The following is an 18,148-nucleotide window of genomic DNA, read 5'->3' on the forward strand; positions in this document are numbered from 1 at the left end:
ACACAGTTGCTGTATTGGTATAGGAGGGAGTCATAGCCTAATGCAAAGAAGCCCAAACCCAAATGTTGCATAGGAGGAAAGATGCATTGATCTTTTTTTTAATCTAAATTATACAGAGACCACATGAAAATAAATAAGCTTTCAGTTCTCAATCTTTTAAGAAGTATTATGTGTAAAGATCTAGCTGCACTGATTTTGGTCAGTTTCTCTTTCTCAGTCACTGAAAATGCTATATACATCCTGGAAATCTTTAGAAAGACATTTAACTTTTCTCCTAAAGGAGAGCTACAATATTTCCTTTCATTTAGTAATATCTACTTGTCTGTCTTACTAGGTCTAGAATTTTGCTACCATGGGCAAAATTTGAAAATGCTTGACTCTCTCAGTTCTAATAATTACTACACAGCCTATTCTTCCAAATATTCTTATTATCTGAGACAACTGCAACCTGAAATTTTAGCAGTCATTGAGTTGCATCATATGGCTATAACAGAAAAAAAAAACAACCAAACCCCAAGAGATGAAAGTAAATATTTATGTGTGTTACTTATATATTAGTATATTTAATACGACAGAAATACTTTGAATTGTAATTTAGATCCAGTTAATTACATTCTGTAGTATGTGGTTTCCAAAATTTATGAGTTTGGGTTACACGGCTGAAATAGTTTCCATATTATTTTGGGAACTGTGCCTTAAAGTCTTGAAAATCTTTAGGGATTCAGTAAAAAAGGCTCTCCTCTAGGAATCCTACCTGTTTATGAGAAAACAGGGTTTCGGTTTGCAAGGTTCCTGGAAATGACTAGCTAAGAACCATTTACTCCTCTCAGAACTATTATTCCGATGATCAGGTTTTTGGTTTAGTTTTCCTTTTTTGGCTGTTAGACTTTTTAATTGGTTTGGTGTGCATTAAAGATGGCTATCGGAAAAGAATCATTTCTTTAATTTCAAGGAGATTTTATGAGACTTCTCTAAAGGGTGTGATACTTAATAAAGACACTGGGCTCTCTGTAAAACTGCCTCGTCAAAAGGAAGTTGTTAAGCTCTTACAAAAAGATTAGGGACATTATACATAGAACTGGAGGAGTTCTGTCATTGTTTGCCTGCGGTGTAAGTGTGCTGCCAATGTGTCAAAGTTTGCTTTCTATTTTTGGAAGCTGCTAGTGATCTTTTGTTTCTTAGGAGGGAATGAGGAGATAGATAGGTCACAAAAGTTAATCAAGCTATTTATTACAACAATAGTTGAGATACAGTGGAGTTTAGACTTCATGCATAAGAGATTTATTAATAGAATTTTGTTACATGCAAGAAGTGAACTATATTACAGATCCTTGAGTTTAAACAAATGCAACGTCAACACAGAGCCAATAGAATAGAAGCTGATAGTGAGCACATATTTATTTATGTTTAAATAAGTGAGATTGTTAAAGGCTGTAAAGTGTTATTATATCAGCAAGGGAGATCAACTGGAGTATGGGTTTGTAGTGAAAAGATATTGCAGGAAAGCTCCTTAAATTCATCAATATGAAAGAAAAGTAAAAGAGAAATTCAGTTAATTGTTGCAGATCTACAGAAGCTTTAGAAACTTCCAGACCTGCAGGGGTTATATATCATTTTAAGTACAATGAATATAACTAACCACTTGCAGGTTATATAACCCCCCCAAATGTACAGTTGAGTCTCTGATCCTGTAAATACTTAGTATTTCATATAATGTACTTCATATAGTACTATATATAGCTGCCATGAAAATTCCTATTTGCCTGGAGCAGAGTAAGCCAAATTCTCCTAATATGAATAAGGCCAACTATGATGAATATATAAAAGAAAATACTGAGAAGTAGTTTCAAGGCATAATTTTATAAAAAAAGTATAAAAAATACACTATTGGAGAGAGAAGGTAGTTGTCAGATTACTTGCAATATACTGATAATTTTTATTAATATTATTTTTGTTTTTGCAATGAAAGATGGTTAGATGAATATCAAGATGATGGGGAAACTGAGAGGGAGCTAACTGCCAATAGTAAGTATTTTGTTAAAGAATATTTGTGTTATAACAATATAGTATATACTTAATGCCTAGTTATTGCTGAAGAACCCTTCTGAATAAGACTGTAACTTAGGAAGAAAAGTGATAATAAAGCTTGCTCACATTTTTTTTTCCCTGTTCATATTTTAGAGGATGGCAATTCAATGAAGGCATTCCTTAAAGGTAAGTGTTTTCTACACTGTTGTTTTTGCTGTTTGAATTTAACCTGCAAATCAGTATTAAGTGACAAATATGTGAGCAAGTGACCTCATTGTATGTGTAAACTATCAACCATGAAAGAAAATGAAGACAAATTCTCTGGCAATAGTCTACAGAAAGGACTAGGCCTTTACAAGGAATTGAGAAAAACATGCTGGTGATAAACTGTTTCTGGTTTTCTTCATATTTCTACTATTCTGTCCTGAAAGCAGCCAGAAATTCCTCTGAGAAGAGATTCAAGTGTTGTTTTGCTTATCCCAATGTCACTGTCATTTAATACATGGGGACAGGTCCCCTAGCAAACATCAGCAAGCTGAAAAATGTGTTGTGAAGTGTCAGTGGAAGCATTTTCAGGTCAAAATCCATCAGGGTATTCCCGAAGTAGCCAGAAATAACGCAGGCTTAAACTCCAAATCCGTTAGCGAAGCTAAATGTAGTATATATGCATTCAGTTGACTAAATCTGCTTGAATTAATAAAAAGATTTTAATAAAAAACTACCCACCAAGCTTTCTGTTTATATACCTACAAAGACAGCCTCATCACTGTAATATGCTAGTACCTCCCAAGTGTTTAAAATTTGAGCTACCATCTCTGTGTTTGTCCCTAACCAGAAAAGAGAAATAGACTGACACAAGTATCTTACGAATATTTAACTGTAAATATGTATTCTGTGCAACTGTGTCTGGGAAGTGTATGGGAGAAACTAAATTTAAAAAAGTAACATTTACATTTTTCTCTGAAAACAGTGACTTGCCTTCTGTAGGTTGAGTCCTGATCTCTCAATCTAATTCCAGTTTCAGTGAAAATTAAATCATTTGCATTCAATCAAATTAGCCAGTTTAGCCAACAGCTTTATTGTTCCATGGCAACATAACTTTGACAAGAGGAGACTGATTAACTCAGGTAAGTAAAGGCTTTCCCACAGAGAAATTTGATTTTCACAAGTGTGACTTGGAATTGGATTCTGCATTCTGCTAAGTGTACAGTCCAGAGATGCAGCCACAATATCTATTTCACCTTATGTTCAGGAAATAGTCTATATTTTACTACTAATCTAAGTTTTTTTTTCCAGTGCTGCTTCCTTCTTTATTATGCTATAATAAGCAGGCACAGATGCAGACTGCTGAGAGCCTGTGCATGTCAAGAGTGGTTAGACACAACATATTGATTATGAGGAGAAAGGAGTGGCTTATGCTTAATCGGTTTGTGCAACATCACTCTGTCAAGATGTCCAGAAGGACCCAAAGAGCGTGTGTTGATTTCTTAGGTTGAGATCAGAGGTTCTGAATAATGAAGGTATAAAGGAGAAGAACATTTTTAGGACGTATTCTGCCGATTAGCTATGCATAAGCTTAGCTTGAATTGCTCTTTAGCCATCTTTTCTTTACCCAGGGGCTCATTCCAGTGAGGAACTGAGACAGGTGAGAGATCGTGCTTTTATGTTTTATATAAAAAAGATGATGAGCATGACTGATCTCAGGATTGCTCACAGTTTAATTTGTGTTGTCGTAGTGGTTATCTCATAGACCTTGCATGTGAGAAGTCTGAGCTTTATAGGAGGGTAGCAATCACAAGAGGTTTGGAAAGGTGTCTTTTACTCAGTTCTGTGTCAATCTATAATGACACAGTACCAGGGTTAGAGCTGATAAGAAACAATTCCAGAGATGAAGAGTCTTGGAAGAAAAAGCGATTGCCTTAAATTCTCCCAGCAGCTGTAGCAGTGAAGATTTCACATGGTAGAGCAAATAGTAGTGATAAGCAGTCCCATTCACAATGGAAGTGAAAACTTTTAATATAATATACATCTGCTGAATAAAAGGCAAGCAGCAGTGTTGATGTTAGGGAGCCAATGTTTTATGCATTCATGGGGTCATATTCTATATGAGCTGCACTCTGCAAGTGAGCTTCAGGGACAGTCATAAAAAGTTGATTGGCATTATTCAGTGTTGTTTGGTGATTTTCAGGATAAGTTCAATGTGCTTAGGTCAGGTCTAAAGCAAAGGTAACAAAACAAAACACTTTATAAGTCACTCTGAAGGTCAGAAGTCTCATTGTCTTCAGATAAGGCTAGTAACCTGTTCAACCACCTAGCCAAAGAAGAGAGTTTGAAAGTCATCATTGATAAGCAGGTTACTTGAAGGCTCCTGGTCCTTCTTCAGCCAGACTGGCATTATGCCAGCTTTCATGAAGCATAAATCCCAGATCCCTGTGAACGCTCCTGCTGGCTATGGATTCTGCCAAAATTCAGTATGCCCATATCAAGTTTTCTCAGCAACCTTTGTACATCTGTAGATTTCAGAAAGGCTCTGGCAAATCAGGCATAGGAACTGATTTATTTGTATTCTCTTGATGCCACCTTGTATGTCTGATGCAAGATAAAAAGCGTATTGCCCTGGTAGAGAAGGCAGATAGCTGTTCTCAGCTCTCAAATGATGAAGTTGTTCTGAGGTCGAATGGGACTTTACATCACTCTTTAAAAGTTTCCTACATTTTAGGGAAATTTTGCTACTTCCTCCTTCTACTTTCTCTATTTCTTTTCCTTTTCTGCCTCAAAATGGGTGGAGTACTGTAATAACACATAGTAAAGAATTTTCTCTCAAAGCAAGGAGACAAGACATAGTATATTCCAATGTTGTCCATGCTGCAGTCGGTTAAAAGGAGCTGGGTTCCTGTAATGTGATTCCTGTAGGGTGCTCTGTGGTATTGTGGGGTTTTGTGGGCAGTGAATAAAATATGGTTCAATGTTGATGAACAGAGCTCAGTTACTAGATATTTCTAGGTTGGCTCTTCTTGTGTTGTGCAAGGTTGTTGGTATTAAGGTATATAGAAAATCATAAGAAAAGAAAAAATATTCAGTAAATTCTCCCGTGACTTCTTTTGTTTTTAAATTATTCCCTACATCGCAAGTATTTGCTAATGGAGTAAGAATAATCACAGAATTCCCAAATTGTAAATGCATTGGTCCTGTTTCTAAAAAGCAATGACAGTATATATTGCTGGGTGGAGGCTGATTTTCCTAAGAAAATAAAATAAGTAGACTGACTGCTCTGCCTCAAGGCAACACAAATTTCTACAATCTCCAGGAAGTAAGCAACCTGCTCCTACATCTAGCAAAGTGTGAATGTCATTCTAGGTCTTAAGACTAAAAAACACCAGAGGAAAAAAACTGGAATAATGTATTGTAAAACCAATGGTGTTCATATTTTTAAAAAAGAGAAAAAAAGCCTTCCTTTTTCAGTTTTCTGAATTATATTTACGAAACATTGGCTTTATGTTTCACCTTGCCCGGTTTGCTATGTGCAGAAGTCATTGCAGGTTTGATTTTCACAGTTTTACTGCAAGCGTCTTTCAGGTTCCAAACTAGCGGTTAAAAGACTTTCTGGAAGGAAATTGTTATAATTGATTCCATTTAATTGCTGAAAGTCAACAAATGACCCCTGCTTCTAACGTATCTCTGGATACATCTCTATAATGTGAAATCAGATCCTTGGTTATATTATTTTAGAAAAGAGGAATTCTGAGATTTTTTTCACAGAATTCTGTTTTCCCCCTACCATTCATTTTAGCATTTGCCATACTGAAGTCTCAAAGAAAACGTCTATAGCTTTACACATAAGCTGAAAGTACAATAATACACTAACACACTAGTAACTCTGGAAGGAAGCTAATGCAGTTCAGTAGTATTGGGGAAAAGTCTCTTTTTTAATGTGGCCACGCATATGAAACACAGAAGATGACCTTCTCAAGCCCAGCCATCTGATTTCCCGAACTTCAGAATATCCTGGAAAGAGATCTAGAAATCACTGAACGCAATAAGTATTTGGTACCTGTCTCCTGTCTGGTATAGCCATCCTTACCAAGTAGCTGTCTAAGTGAATATAATATTAGAAAAAAGATTTTTTTTCTTTCTAGCATGAGCAGGTTAAATGAATTTGCTGAACTGAGAGAAAATGCAGTCAGTCTGGGTTAGCTCAGTTACCAAATTACAGAAGCATTGAAAGTAAATGTAGGAGAACAAACAGTCACAGATGCTAAGAGGCCTTAAATCTGTTAACCACTGATTTATTTCCTGGAAAACTCCCAACCCGTGTCTTAGCCTTTCTTCTGAAATAATAATTAAAAACACAATCATGGATATTAATTAAAATAAAAAATGCCGAAATACCTTCTCTAAACATGCTGCCTCTTTGAGCAGGGAACAGGCAGTTATGCATCCGTGTTTTCTCTTAACTTGGGGCTTGCTCTGTCCTGAAGCACAGGGATATTACAAAAAGAAAAAAACCCCTCACCTGGGAAACAGAGTAATGCAAAATTATCTCAATTTCCTCTCTGCTGTGTTCCTGGGACAGCCTTCAAAATGGGGCATGGTTGGAGAGGATAAGAGGTTCAGGGCTATGTTGGGAGTCTTTGTAAAAATTTGAAGCTGCTCATAAACCCGTGGAGTGCTCAGGAACAGCAGAAGCTCAAATGATGCTTGACTTCACCAAGCGTGACACCCTGAAGGGTACCACATGCCAACCTGGCACAAGGAGACAAAATTCAAAGCTGGCACATATATCAAACAACAAAAGTTCCTCATTAGGCAAAGTGTGGATCTTCCACATACTACATCTGACTCATTCCTGGAAATGACCTCAAAAAAAGAGTTCAGATGGAAGGATCCTTCCAGCTAGTGTGTTACTCAGCAGACTGATGGTGAGATGTGTATTTGCCTGCTGTTTTGTAGCTGAGCCCAGAAGAGTCAGGGAACAGTCAGATGTAATGCAGAAACAGCTTCTATAACAAGGGGAAAAACAGAATTAGCTAAAGAAAACAATGTGAAAACCGGAGGAAAATTATAAATCAAGAAAACCAGATCAGGTTTTCACCCAGTCTCCATCTCCAAGCAGGTGGAGGAAAAAAAAAGGTATGAAAAAAGCACACAGTACTGTAAGAAAAAGCATCACATCCAATTTATTTTTGAATTAAACTATTCTAAAATTTATTTTGTCAGCACATTGCATTGTAGGTTTACACACAATCACAAAATAATTCTCTTTTATATTAATCTCATTAGCAAATTATCATATTATCACAATACCAGTAAGAGTCTAAACACAGGCTTTTGATTTCCTTCCACTGTTAAGTTCCCTTTACCATGCAGGATAAAGTGTCTTTTCTACAAATAATTCATTTGAATTCAGGAGGAGATTTACTTTCAAGCAGGTAAGTAACTTTCTAATCTATACTGTCCATCTAAGACACAGTATTTTTTCCACACCTGGATTTGTTTTCTGTAGCTTGTCAGTTGCATTCTGGACTTCAAACATCGTTATGATTATGGGTCACCTACCAACAAAGAATCTCTGAAAGGGCCAAGCTATGAGCTAAAGTCAGTGCAAACACCTCTTTGGAATTCCATAAATTTTGGACTCAACCCTAATGAACGATCTCATCTGACAAATAAGCAGACTGAACATGACACATTAGGTTAGAAAAATCTGTGAAATGAAGTTTAAGTTTCATTGTTTAAGCAGTTGAGTATTAGCCAGCAGTTCTTACAAATGGATCACATACAAGTCTTTCAAAATGTTAGTTTTCTCTTTCATGTTACATAAGAACACTTTAAGAATGGAAATTTAATAAATTAATTACTGTAATTAAAGCAACTATTTTGTTATAAAGTGTCGTGGTTTAACCCCAGCCAGCAACTAAGCACCACGCAGCCGCTGACTCACTTCCCCCCCAACCCAGTGGGATGGGGGAGAAAATCGGGAAAAGAAGTAACACTCGGGGGTTGAGATAAGAACGGTTTAATAGAACAGGAAAGAATAAAGTACTAATGATAATGATAACACTAATAAAGTGACAACAGTAGTAATAAAAGGATTGAAATGTACAAATGATGCGCAGGGCAATTGCTCATCAGCTGCCGACCGACACCCCACCAGTCCCCGAGCGGCGATTCCCCACCCCAACTCCCCAGTTCCTATACTGGATGGGACGTCCCATGGTATGGAATACCCTGTTGGCCAGTTTGGGTCAGCTGCCCTGGCTGTGTCCTGTGCCAACTTCTTGTGCCCCTCCAGCTTTCTTGCTGGCTGGGCATGAGAAGCTGAAAAATCTTTGACTTTAGTCTAAACACTACTGAGCAACAACTGAAAACATCAGTGTTATCAACATTCTTCTCATACTGAACTCAAAACATAGCACTGTACCAGCTACTGGGAAGACAGTTATCTCTATCCCAGCTGAAACCAGGCTATAAAGAACGTAAAAACCTAGGCAAAAAGTCCTTTTCCTGCTTTCTTGGTGTTAATTTCTGCTTTCGTACCCAATTCAACAATCATCTTGTGTTTATCAAGTCTGATTTAAGTTAAAATTACCTTCAAGAGAAGGAATGTCTGTGTATTTTTTATTAAATGGGATGTAAGTTCATAGTAATCTTTAAATTCTTAGTTGTAATGATAACAAAGACATCCATTGGTCTCTGCCGTTGATACTAAAAATGTTTAATTGATATTTTGATGCTAAATTTGTTTTTATTTTTTTTAGTACAACAGTGGAGAGTGCAGGTTAAAACAGATGGAGATTCCCCAGAGCCACAAGAGTGTAAAAGGACCCTTGTGATTTATGGCTCAAAGGGAAAAAGTGATGAGCTTCTGCTTTCTCCACAAAACCCAGGATACATGTGCTTTCTACCCAGAGCAACAGATGAATTCATTGTAAGTCATAAATATAGAGTACTACACAGACCTTATCATGACATTCCTCTCTAGACAAAATATATATATATATACATATATTTATATACACATGGAATGTTAGTTTGACTGGTACAAATGATGTATTTTTTTAAAAAGATAGAATGCTATAACTTTAGATCTTGGGTCATCTTCTGCTGGTAGTCTTGTTCTTCTACAGCCAGCCGCAGTGTTGAATTTTCAGTGCCTTCAGGGGTATGCACCATGGAGGAAAATAGGTCCCTTTTGTGTAATTTATTGCATTGACCAGTTCATCTTGCATTTTTTCTAATTCTCTAAAGATTCCTGAATTGCAGTTTATACAAAAGGCAATATGCAATTATTTGAGAATGCAGAAGACAAAGGATTTGACAGTATTCCCAGGGGACATAAGTGGGCTTTTCTTTCCTTTATTTCAGTCTTTGTAAAGCAGTATCCACTCTCCCTCAAAATAGTTCTGTCTCTCAGGCCAGTAGGCAGAGGATTTTTCTGGCTAATCATAAATCACTGGAGAATGCATTCATGCATATCAAAGTGTGATGAACCCTGAAGCAATAGCATATATATGGCCAGTATTAAAATCAACCCTAACACAGTCCTGACTACCTGTACACCTGATATGCATCCTGCTGCTTTGAGAGGGTTCATCTGACGCATCTTTTTAATGTTCAAATTCTGTCCTAGCTTTCTAGGCTAAGTCACTGAAAATTCTGTTGATTGGCATGAAGTACAACTTCTAACCAGTGAGATGAGAGAAATAGCTTGCAATTCAAGGCAGTTTTACAGAGCTCAGAAATACTTTTCAATGGCTGCAATAAATGTTCTGAAAACAATGGCAAAACTACATTTAGAAAATGTTGTCAAAGCTTCATCATAATGACCTGATCCAGGCTGAATTTTTAATTTAAATAACAAGCTAAAGCAATTTAGGAACTTTATGGGGAGTAAATGAAAAGATAAATGGCACTTCTTAAAGTCAAGAAAGCAGTTGCTTAATAGAACACAGACGGCAAACACACTGAGCAACAAAAGGAGCTTCCTGAGCCATCGACATAAACTGAAGAGGTCAATAGAGGCAGAATCTATCTATGGAGCAACAACACCAACTGGCTGAATTTTGGCATCATTGCACAAAGCAGACTTCTGCAACAACCAACTTGTCGGTGATTTCTCAAATGGCATGTATTTCTTTTTAAGACTGCCTAATTTCAATGACTGGGTACCATGCTAGGAGAAATTAGTATTGTTATGTGTCAGTCATGGTTGTCCCTCATAGTCTACTATCCTAGGTACCATGGTACCATATCCATCGTACCAGGCTTCCACCCTAATGGGCTTTCTAAATGCTTGTTCACACTTTGGATTGGCTTTGGGTTGGTGCCTATATTTTCCCTCTAGCTATTTGTGTCCTTGGCTTTGTTGCTTTGTATGAAGAATTTAATACTATTTGAGCATTGTTTACTGTGCATGAAATTTTGTCTCTTTGCCACATTGCTTACAGTGTTTTACAGTTTTTGTGGCATTCTAAGGAAATCAGAATAGCAGGTCTAATATAAAGGAGTATTTGGGGATTTGCAGGTATCTCCACAAAAACCTTCATAACTTCTCTAGGTGGTTAAAATAACCCAGCTAATAAACCCAGTTTCTTGTTACTCTCCCTTTCTTTGTTCTTACTAAGGCTATTCAGAAGAATGCAGAAGCTTTGCTCATGGTCTCCCACTGTAGCAGAAGGCTGGAGGCATGAGCTTGATATCACAAGGAGGACAAGCTGTGAATTCAGCTTTCCAACAAGCAGGAGTAAATGAACTTTTAAACCCCCTCAAGATTCTGGTCCTAGACAAATGTCCTTAGTAACACAGTGCAGTAAAAAGAACACCAGGTTATGTGCTGTAAGCAGCTCACATTGTTTTGAAACAGTAAGCTTAATTTTGATCTCAGAGATACATTTATTGCACACTGAGGACAGGAAGGCATGTAAATTCCTGATTTTCCAAGAGCTCTCACACAAATATATGCACAGATGTGTATCGTATTCAGAACGATTATTTGATCCAAAATATTTCTAACCAACTCCTATGAAAGAACAGGTGTAGCTTAATTGCGTGTAGCAAGCATAAAGAATAAATTGTTAAAAGAGATAAAATAGCAGCATGCTATCAGGTACAGTTGTTGGGTTTCAGTGGTCTCAGGCACCTGTAGTACAGTGGGTGACCTGCTTAAAGAAGAATAAATTTAATTAGAACACCTTAGTTCTAATGACTAAAATGAGAAATAGCTAAATGTGTCAATGTTATTGAATCTGCTGCGAGTTCTAGTTGAAGATAGCATGGCAAACACCATGCCATCTCCAGTGAACACACACATTGAATAGTAACTGGGAAAATGAAAGTAAACTAACAGTGCAGTAGTAGAATTTTTTGTTCTTGATATTCCGGTGGTGATAAGAACCAGTTGTTGATCTCATGTGGAAAGAGTAAATTTGTAAAGTATATATATCTTTCCCTCAGTCGTCAGTGTTTCTTGGTTACTTACAGAGTAGGCTTGTCAGAGCACGCCTTTGGAGAGTGCTAGCGTATCATGCACAATCTATTATCCAGAGAATCATAAAATGCAAAGATATATCGACTGACAGATTGGGATCCCTAAAACTACTCTCCAAAGCACTAGCACAGGTAGTATGATATGAGCAACAGAGCTCTGCAAGTAGGACTGTTCATAAATACACAACAAATATGGAATGTATGTTGTGTTAAGGACCGTGAGGGTGACGGAAAATTTTAAATCACATAATGCAATACTCCATATGTTTTCCACAATATGAGATGATGCTCCAAACAACAAGCAGTAGGATTTCTGGAGTTCCTGACAGAAAGCTGTTCAGCTGAATTTTAGGATGCTTTGACCACACCCTTTTAACTAGAATAACTCTTGTGCCTTTTTTTTTAAAAAAAAAAAACAGGGAAGTGATAAAGAATTTACTTTAAATGTGCACCCAAACAGTAAATTTTTAATGCTTTAATTACATTAGGCATGATGTCTTTGGAGAAGACCTGTGTGAGTCAAAAGTGAAAAGATTTAAAATATTATGAAATTCTCTTATCATCTTCATCAGTTACCTGTCTCTGAGAGCTTCAATACCCCAGTGGCCTTGCCAGAGAATCCTCTTGATTATAAAAGCCATCCTCCTTCAATCATGTAATGGAAAAAATATTGTGTTGTTTAGTATATGACAAATCACATCCAACTCAGCTAAGATTTCAAGTACTGAATATTACATAAAACTGTTCAGAAGAAATAAATGTGGAAAAGTTAATCAGGAAATTATTATCATGAATAAAAAACAAGGTAAAGTGTCCTCTTGGAAACATTCTGCAAAGTTAGAACTGGGATATTCATTGGTTATATGCTTTGTGATGGATTATTTGTCTGTCTCTGCTTTGAAGGTCATGTTACATCAATTAATAGGCATCGATGGAGGGAAAAGCCAATTATGGGATCAAAGATAGGATATGGTATTCCAAAGGGAAACAGATCATATTAAATTCCTCAGAAAAGGATTACCAGAATGACGTAACGTCAATGCTCTGTTATAATGATGGAGCTGAACAGAAAGGATAATGATGGCCAGAAATATGGCGGAAAAACCAAACCCATGAAAAGGGGCGAAATATCTAATACACTCAACTGAAAATAGTCGGTGGTGTTTAATTCCATGGATTATAGACAGTATGATTACCAGCGCTTGCTTGTTCAAAGGCAATCATGGAATTAATTGAAATTGCGATTCTAGAAAGAAAAGGGAAAATAGTGGCTTTTAAATAGTCTATCCTGTATTCTGAAATTATTTTCCTATATATCTCAACTGTGCATTTCCTACAAGGATTATAACACATGTATTTATGACAATTTAGAAGCCCAGAGAATTGCAAATTTGGGTAGCAGAAGACAAAGTAAAATGTGAGGTACAGCTTGCCCTGTCATATAAAAACAAACAAGTTCTGTAATGTTGCAACTCCAAACCAGAGAGCTTTATGGAATAAGTTGTGCATGGCATTTAGAGTAACTGTGTGATACAGTCATGAGTTCCATCTACAAGAAAGAAAATCTGCAGGCAGTAATTTTACAAGTCAGTAGTCTGGTTCTGAAAGAGAAGCAGCAATGATTTTGTTGCCTGTGAAGGAAGTGTAGTTCAGATGGGTGAAGAATCCATGTGCTCTCCTCTCAATGAACCCAAATAATTCCCATTAAGTTTAACAAGAGATGAATGCATGTTTTAGGAGGATTTAGACTTAGTCCATCATATTTAATGATTTCCTTTGCAGCATACACAGCATGAATGAAAAACTCTTGACGTGAAATTCTGCCCATGTTTCCCTTTTCACGGTGCAATGGTGGAGACCAAGTCAGGAATCTGTGAGGATGTGGTAGATCAAAGAGGCATAACTCCTCTCACTTGTGCACTGTAGTCTGGGACTATCCTAAATTCCATATGTGCCATGGCATACAGACAGGGAGGGCAGGCTAGGCTTAGAGAGGGGACAAGTCTGGTGCCATCTTCTTCAGTGTAAAGCTACTGCCATGTGGCTGTTGTGGGTACTGCGGAATTGCAGTTCAGGAACTGAGAGATTCTCTGCAGCCTCAGGGCTGTTTTATAGAAAGCAGGAAGGATTTCTTCCCTGGTCCTTAAAGAACAATGCCTTGAATCTTGACATTTTGTAGGAGTGGCATGGCAACCACTTATAACACTTACCTTAAGAAATTCAGAATGGAAGGGATCTTTTAAGCCATCAGGTAAAATTCCTTCCTACCACAGGCCTCTTTTCATAAGTTCTGCATCATAAACAGTTCAAGCTCCTCTAAAATGATCTTGGCAGGTTGCTTTCTTTTCAGTTGATTGTTCCTCCTCTTACTCTGATGTTTTACTATTTCTTATCTGCATAGCAGTTATTAATGAGGGTGGCTAACTCTCTCCCAAAATGACAAAACCACATTTTCTGTATGGTTCCTCCCTAATAAGAATAAGGTAGCTGATACTTCTGTACTGTGCAAATGCATGTGAACTAGCTTTAAGCAAGCTAGGTCAGCAGTGAAGGGTTGTTAAGAGCAGAGCACTGTTGAGAAGCAGAATAAATAAATCTATTAGGACCTCTGTACTCTGTCGTAGGAGCCAGTCTGCTAGTGATGCTGCTGGTGCCAGCACATGATTATGTGAGACTAATTTCAGTTTCTTACTGTGATGCTACTGTGACGCGCAAAGGATTTATTTCCTGGCAACAGTCACCAAAGCTTATGTTATGACTGGTCCGGAAAAAATTTTAAAAAAGCAATATGAGAGAAGAACAAGGCCACTGGCAACATTTTCTGGTTTGATCCTTCTTAAAAATAATTGTCATCATTACCTTTTTAAAATAATAATTCTGTCTTGTTTCACTCGAAAATCACTTCCCACCCTGTCTTTCTTGCAGTTGCTGAGTGACAGGCTGCATCACTCCACTTCCTGGTGTTCAGAAGACTTATCATGCAGTGGTTAATGCCATGCAGATCATTAGCACTTGATGCAGTTTGGTCATCCTAGTACCCACAGCCCTAGGTTGGATGGTTTAACCAGATCTCACAGAAGCCCACAATCAGCAACTAGATACTGCATTTCCCATATGTAGTATGGGAACAGGGCTGTGTTGCTCTACAGAGTTATTTCTGTAACATTCATGATTTACATTTACGCAGGGATATCCCTTCTCTTTTCCAAACAATTGGTTATAAAGTAATTTCATGTTCTAAATCCAATCATTTTGCAAATGAGAATTTAGTTAAAACTTTCTAGGCTCGTAGTAATTATCATTAATTTTAATACCTCACTTGTCTGCTGATATCGTAACCTTTAATTGTAAGTTAATGCTCTCTTTATCCAGTAGGGTCAAAGCTTTACATGTTACCTTTTGTCTAAAGAGCTTAAATGCACAGATGTTACTAATTTTAACCTTGTCTCACCCTAATGGTAGAACATCATGCTTACAATACTAATAAGGGAACAGAGGAAAATAAGGGAGACAATCTCACCCGTGATCATACCACCAAAAAGAGAAGAACTGATTCTCTCATCATACTTATCCCAGCCTCCAGTTCACCTTTTCCATTGGTTAATGTTAAGTTTAGGAATTCTATACAGAGATTTGGGAAAATCTCTGTAAGTGAACCAGCCCTGACAGTATGCTCTTCCTCATCATATTTGTTGTAGGTTGAGACTGGAGATCTGGGAGATGTATACAAGATTCGGGTCTGCTGTGATGATGTGCCAGGCTTTGAGGGTTGGCATTTGAAGTCTTTTCACTTAGAAGAGATTCATACAAAACGAGAACTGAACTTTGACTGCAACTGCTGGCTCTCTCTTAACAGAGAAGACAAGGAGCTAGTGAAAGAATTCCCTGTGGTCAATGAGGACCAGAAAACTTTACCAGGTAAAAACACTGAGAAGATATAAATAATGTAAACTAACCTCTTGGAAAGAAATCAATGCCACAGATATAATATAGCACTTTGTCTGGATTTGAACTCCTCAGTGGCTCTATTGTAACTGTCTTCATATATACACTGCAAAAATGCTGACTACTTAAGAAATATTAATTTTCCGGTTAAGTCGCATATTGGGTTTCACAGTTGCTAAATCTTCTGTGTGATTCGAAGTGTGCAAAACTGAACAATATAATTATACTTTTTAAAGATAAAGAACATGTTCAAAGCCATGGAAGTGATTTGTGGTAGACTTACTAATGAATTACTTAGCTTATAATAGCTTTAGTTACTAACACAAGTATCAGAAGTAAGCCTCATTGTACAAAAAGTTTTCTATTTGTTTTTCCCTAAGGACTATTTTTTGATGTGCTGAGAGTTTTTGAGTATATTCAGAGATGCTCTTGGAACGTGAAGACCTATAGAAGTACTGCATCTGTTCAGAAAAGTTAGCAGTTACATATGAGATAAAAGTAATTAAAGACATGACCGCTTTTCTAAAGTTCCAGAAGTTCTGGTCCTGAATACCTCAAAACTATTCATGACCTTAGAAGGAACTATAGCATTACATTAGTTAAATGTTAGCTCAGCAGGACTGTACATAAAAAATGACATTTGAAAAATTTTGGTTATTCTTTTTGTATGAGTATGAACATATATGCAATTTAATGATCCTCCTCAGAAGAAAATCCAATCTGACTTGTAGAAGTGCATTTATACAGGAGCATTACAGAGGCAAAAAGTTTATAGTTGCTGTCATGCACCTTAATAAGTGCATTTTGTAAATTTTTAAACTTATATGTCATGTCATGCATCCAGATGCTATGCTACATCTGTCTCTGCTATTCTAATTTTCATAAAGTTTACATAGTGTCTTATTCATTGACCTGTGACAGTTACTATCTACTGCGAAGATAATTCAGTTTCTAACAGTCCCTGAGCAAACTCAGATGAATTCTTATTTTCCAGACCTTGCACACTAAGATAGAATTGGGCAGAATTTGTCTAGAAATTAGTAGCTCTAAGCTGCATAAGTCTAAATTGTCCAAGTCCATTATCCTTCAAATTTCTAAGGAAATTAATGGAAAGTCTTCATTGAACTTAGCATGAAGAGATCAGATTCATAAAGAGTAACCTGACTATTTGAATTACTGTGTAGCAGGTTTTTTGGTAGCTGCAGAAATAAAAACAAGCAGTAGTCTTACTAAATACTCTGTGTTGCTGTTTTCTTTTAAGTACACCTTGTACTTAGTCAGCTTTATTTAAACTTTTTTTCTTTTTGTACAGTCTATAAGTATGTTGTCTCTGTACATATTGGTGACCGCTGGGGAGCAGAAACTTTTGCAAATGTTTATATCACTCTCTATGGCAAAAGAGGGGACACAGGTGTGAGGAAACTTCATACATCTTTAGCAAAAGGAAGAAAATTTCAAAGGAATAAGGTAATGGCATGATAATGCTGTCTCACATTTGCAGATGTTAGCACTGCAGTAAGTGTCACCTAATGCCTACTCAGAATACATCTTGCTACAGATGGGCAAAAATTTGGAAACAGAATTTATCTCCCAGATATTTGCAGTAGACCAATGACAGTGTTATTTCCTTCCTGTACAAGAACATCCCCACATGATAATAAAGTCTCCACATGAGCACAGAGAAAGCAGATTACTGGGGAGAACCTCTGTGATCCTGCTTCTTACTTCTTCTGTTCCAAATATAAGACAGCACAGATAACAAAGAATTAAAAATCAGTGATTTGATTAAGTTACAGAAATTGCTGTGAGACTTTTGCAAGCAGTGATGTTTCTATAACCACAATCCCACATGAAACACTAACTCAATGTCTACTCAATAAGTTTAGACAAGAGACAAGAATTCCACTTAAGAGAATGCACATAAAAACAGTGTTTCTAGATGACCAATAACAATAAAATTCTTCTCTTTTGTATTAGGCTTTCCTATGAGAGGTTCATTCACTGAACACTGATGTTTGACAAAGCTCACTACCAAGATGTACATTGTCAAGGAGAGTCTTAGATTTCTGTGAAATTATTTCATTAGACAATTACCACTTGGTAGGGTAAAAGTGGAATCAATATCAAACTGAGAGAATTTCTAAATTTCATTTCTGCATATATCTCAGGGCTATGCCTATATACAGAAGATAACACCCTACAATAATTATTGTAATTTACCTTCATGCACAGATTTATTTCCTAAAATGTCTTAATTTAAAAATTTAATTATTTCTGCTTACAATCTGCTGTTGGGTCCTGATTATTGTTTGAAAAAAAAATCAATATTTTTGTCTTATGAGAGTACTTTTAATATTAGTAGCAGAAAATCTACTTCTCCAATATTTTTATTTAAAAAGTAGCAGGGACAACACACAGGACTTTGGCAAGGACTACATTTTTTAGAGATCACTTTCCTAATATCTTATTTTTTATAATTGCTCTGACATCTGGTTTAGGAAGTTCCTACTATTGAATTAATGTTTTATGGGGATGAGAGTGTTAATTATAATCCTAGACATTGCTGTTTAAAACTCCAGTTGTTCATAACCTTGTTGACCTTTATCAGTTACCATCAAGTCCATCTGGCCCTAGGCTGGGCCATATACAGAACACCTGGCTTTCTTACAAAACAAACAAGAATTTAGTG

The 18,148-nt window shown here is 36.7% G+C and overlaps 1 protein-coding gene across 1 annotated transcript in view; it reads left to right on the forward strand.

Annotated features, from left to right (window-relative positions):
- Window positions 1–18,148, forward strand: part of RP1 (RP1 axonemal microtubule associated) — a 189,955-nt gene that overhangs the window by 94,811 nt on the left and 76,996 nt on the right. The window contains exons 28-32 of the mRNA XM_075024326.1: window positions 1,970–2,025; window positions 2,182–2,214; window positions 8,787–8,956; window positions 15,213–15,432; window positions 16,772–16,926. Of these exons, the coding sequence (XP_074880427.1) occupies window positions 1,970–2,025; window positions 2,182–2,214; window positions 8,787–8,956; window positions 15,213–15,432; window positions 16,772–16,926 (634 nt within the window). The remainder of the gene's footprint in view (window positions 1–1,969; window positions 2,026–2,181; window positions 2,215–8,786; window positions 8,957–15,212; window positions 15,433–16,771; window positions 16,927–18,148) is intronic.

Source organism: Buteo buteo, chromosome 3 (genome assembly GCF_964188355.1).
Source record: "Buteo buteo chromosome 3, bButBut1.hap1.1, whole genome shotgun sequence".
Classification (NCBI taxonomy): domain Eukaryota; kingdom Metazoa; phylum Chordata; class Aves; order Accipitriformes; family Accipitridae; genus Buteo; species Buteo buteo.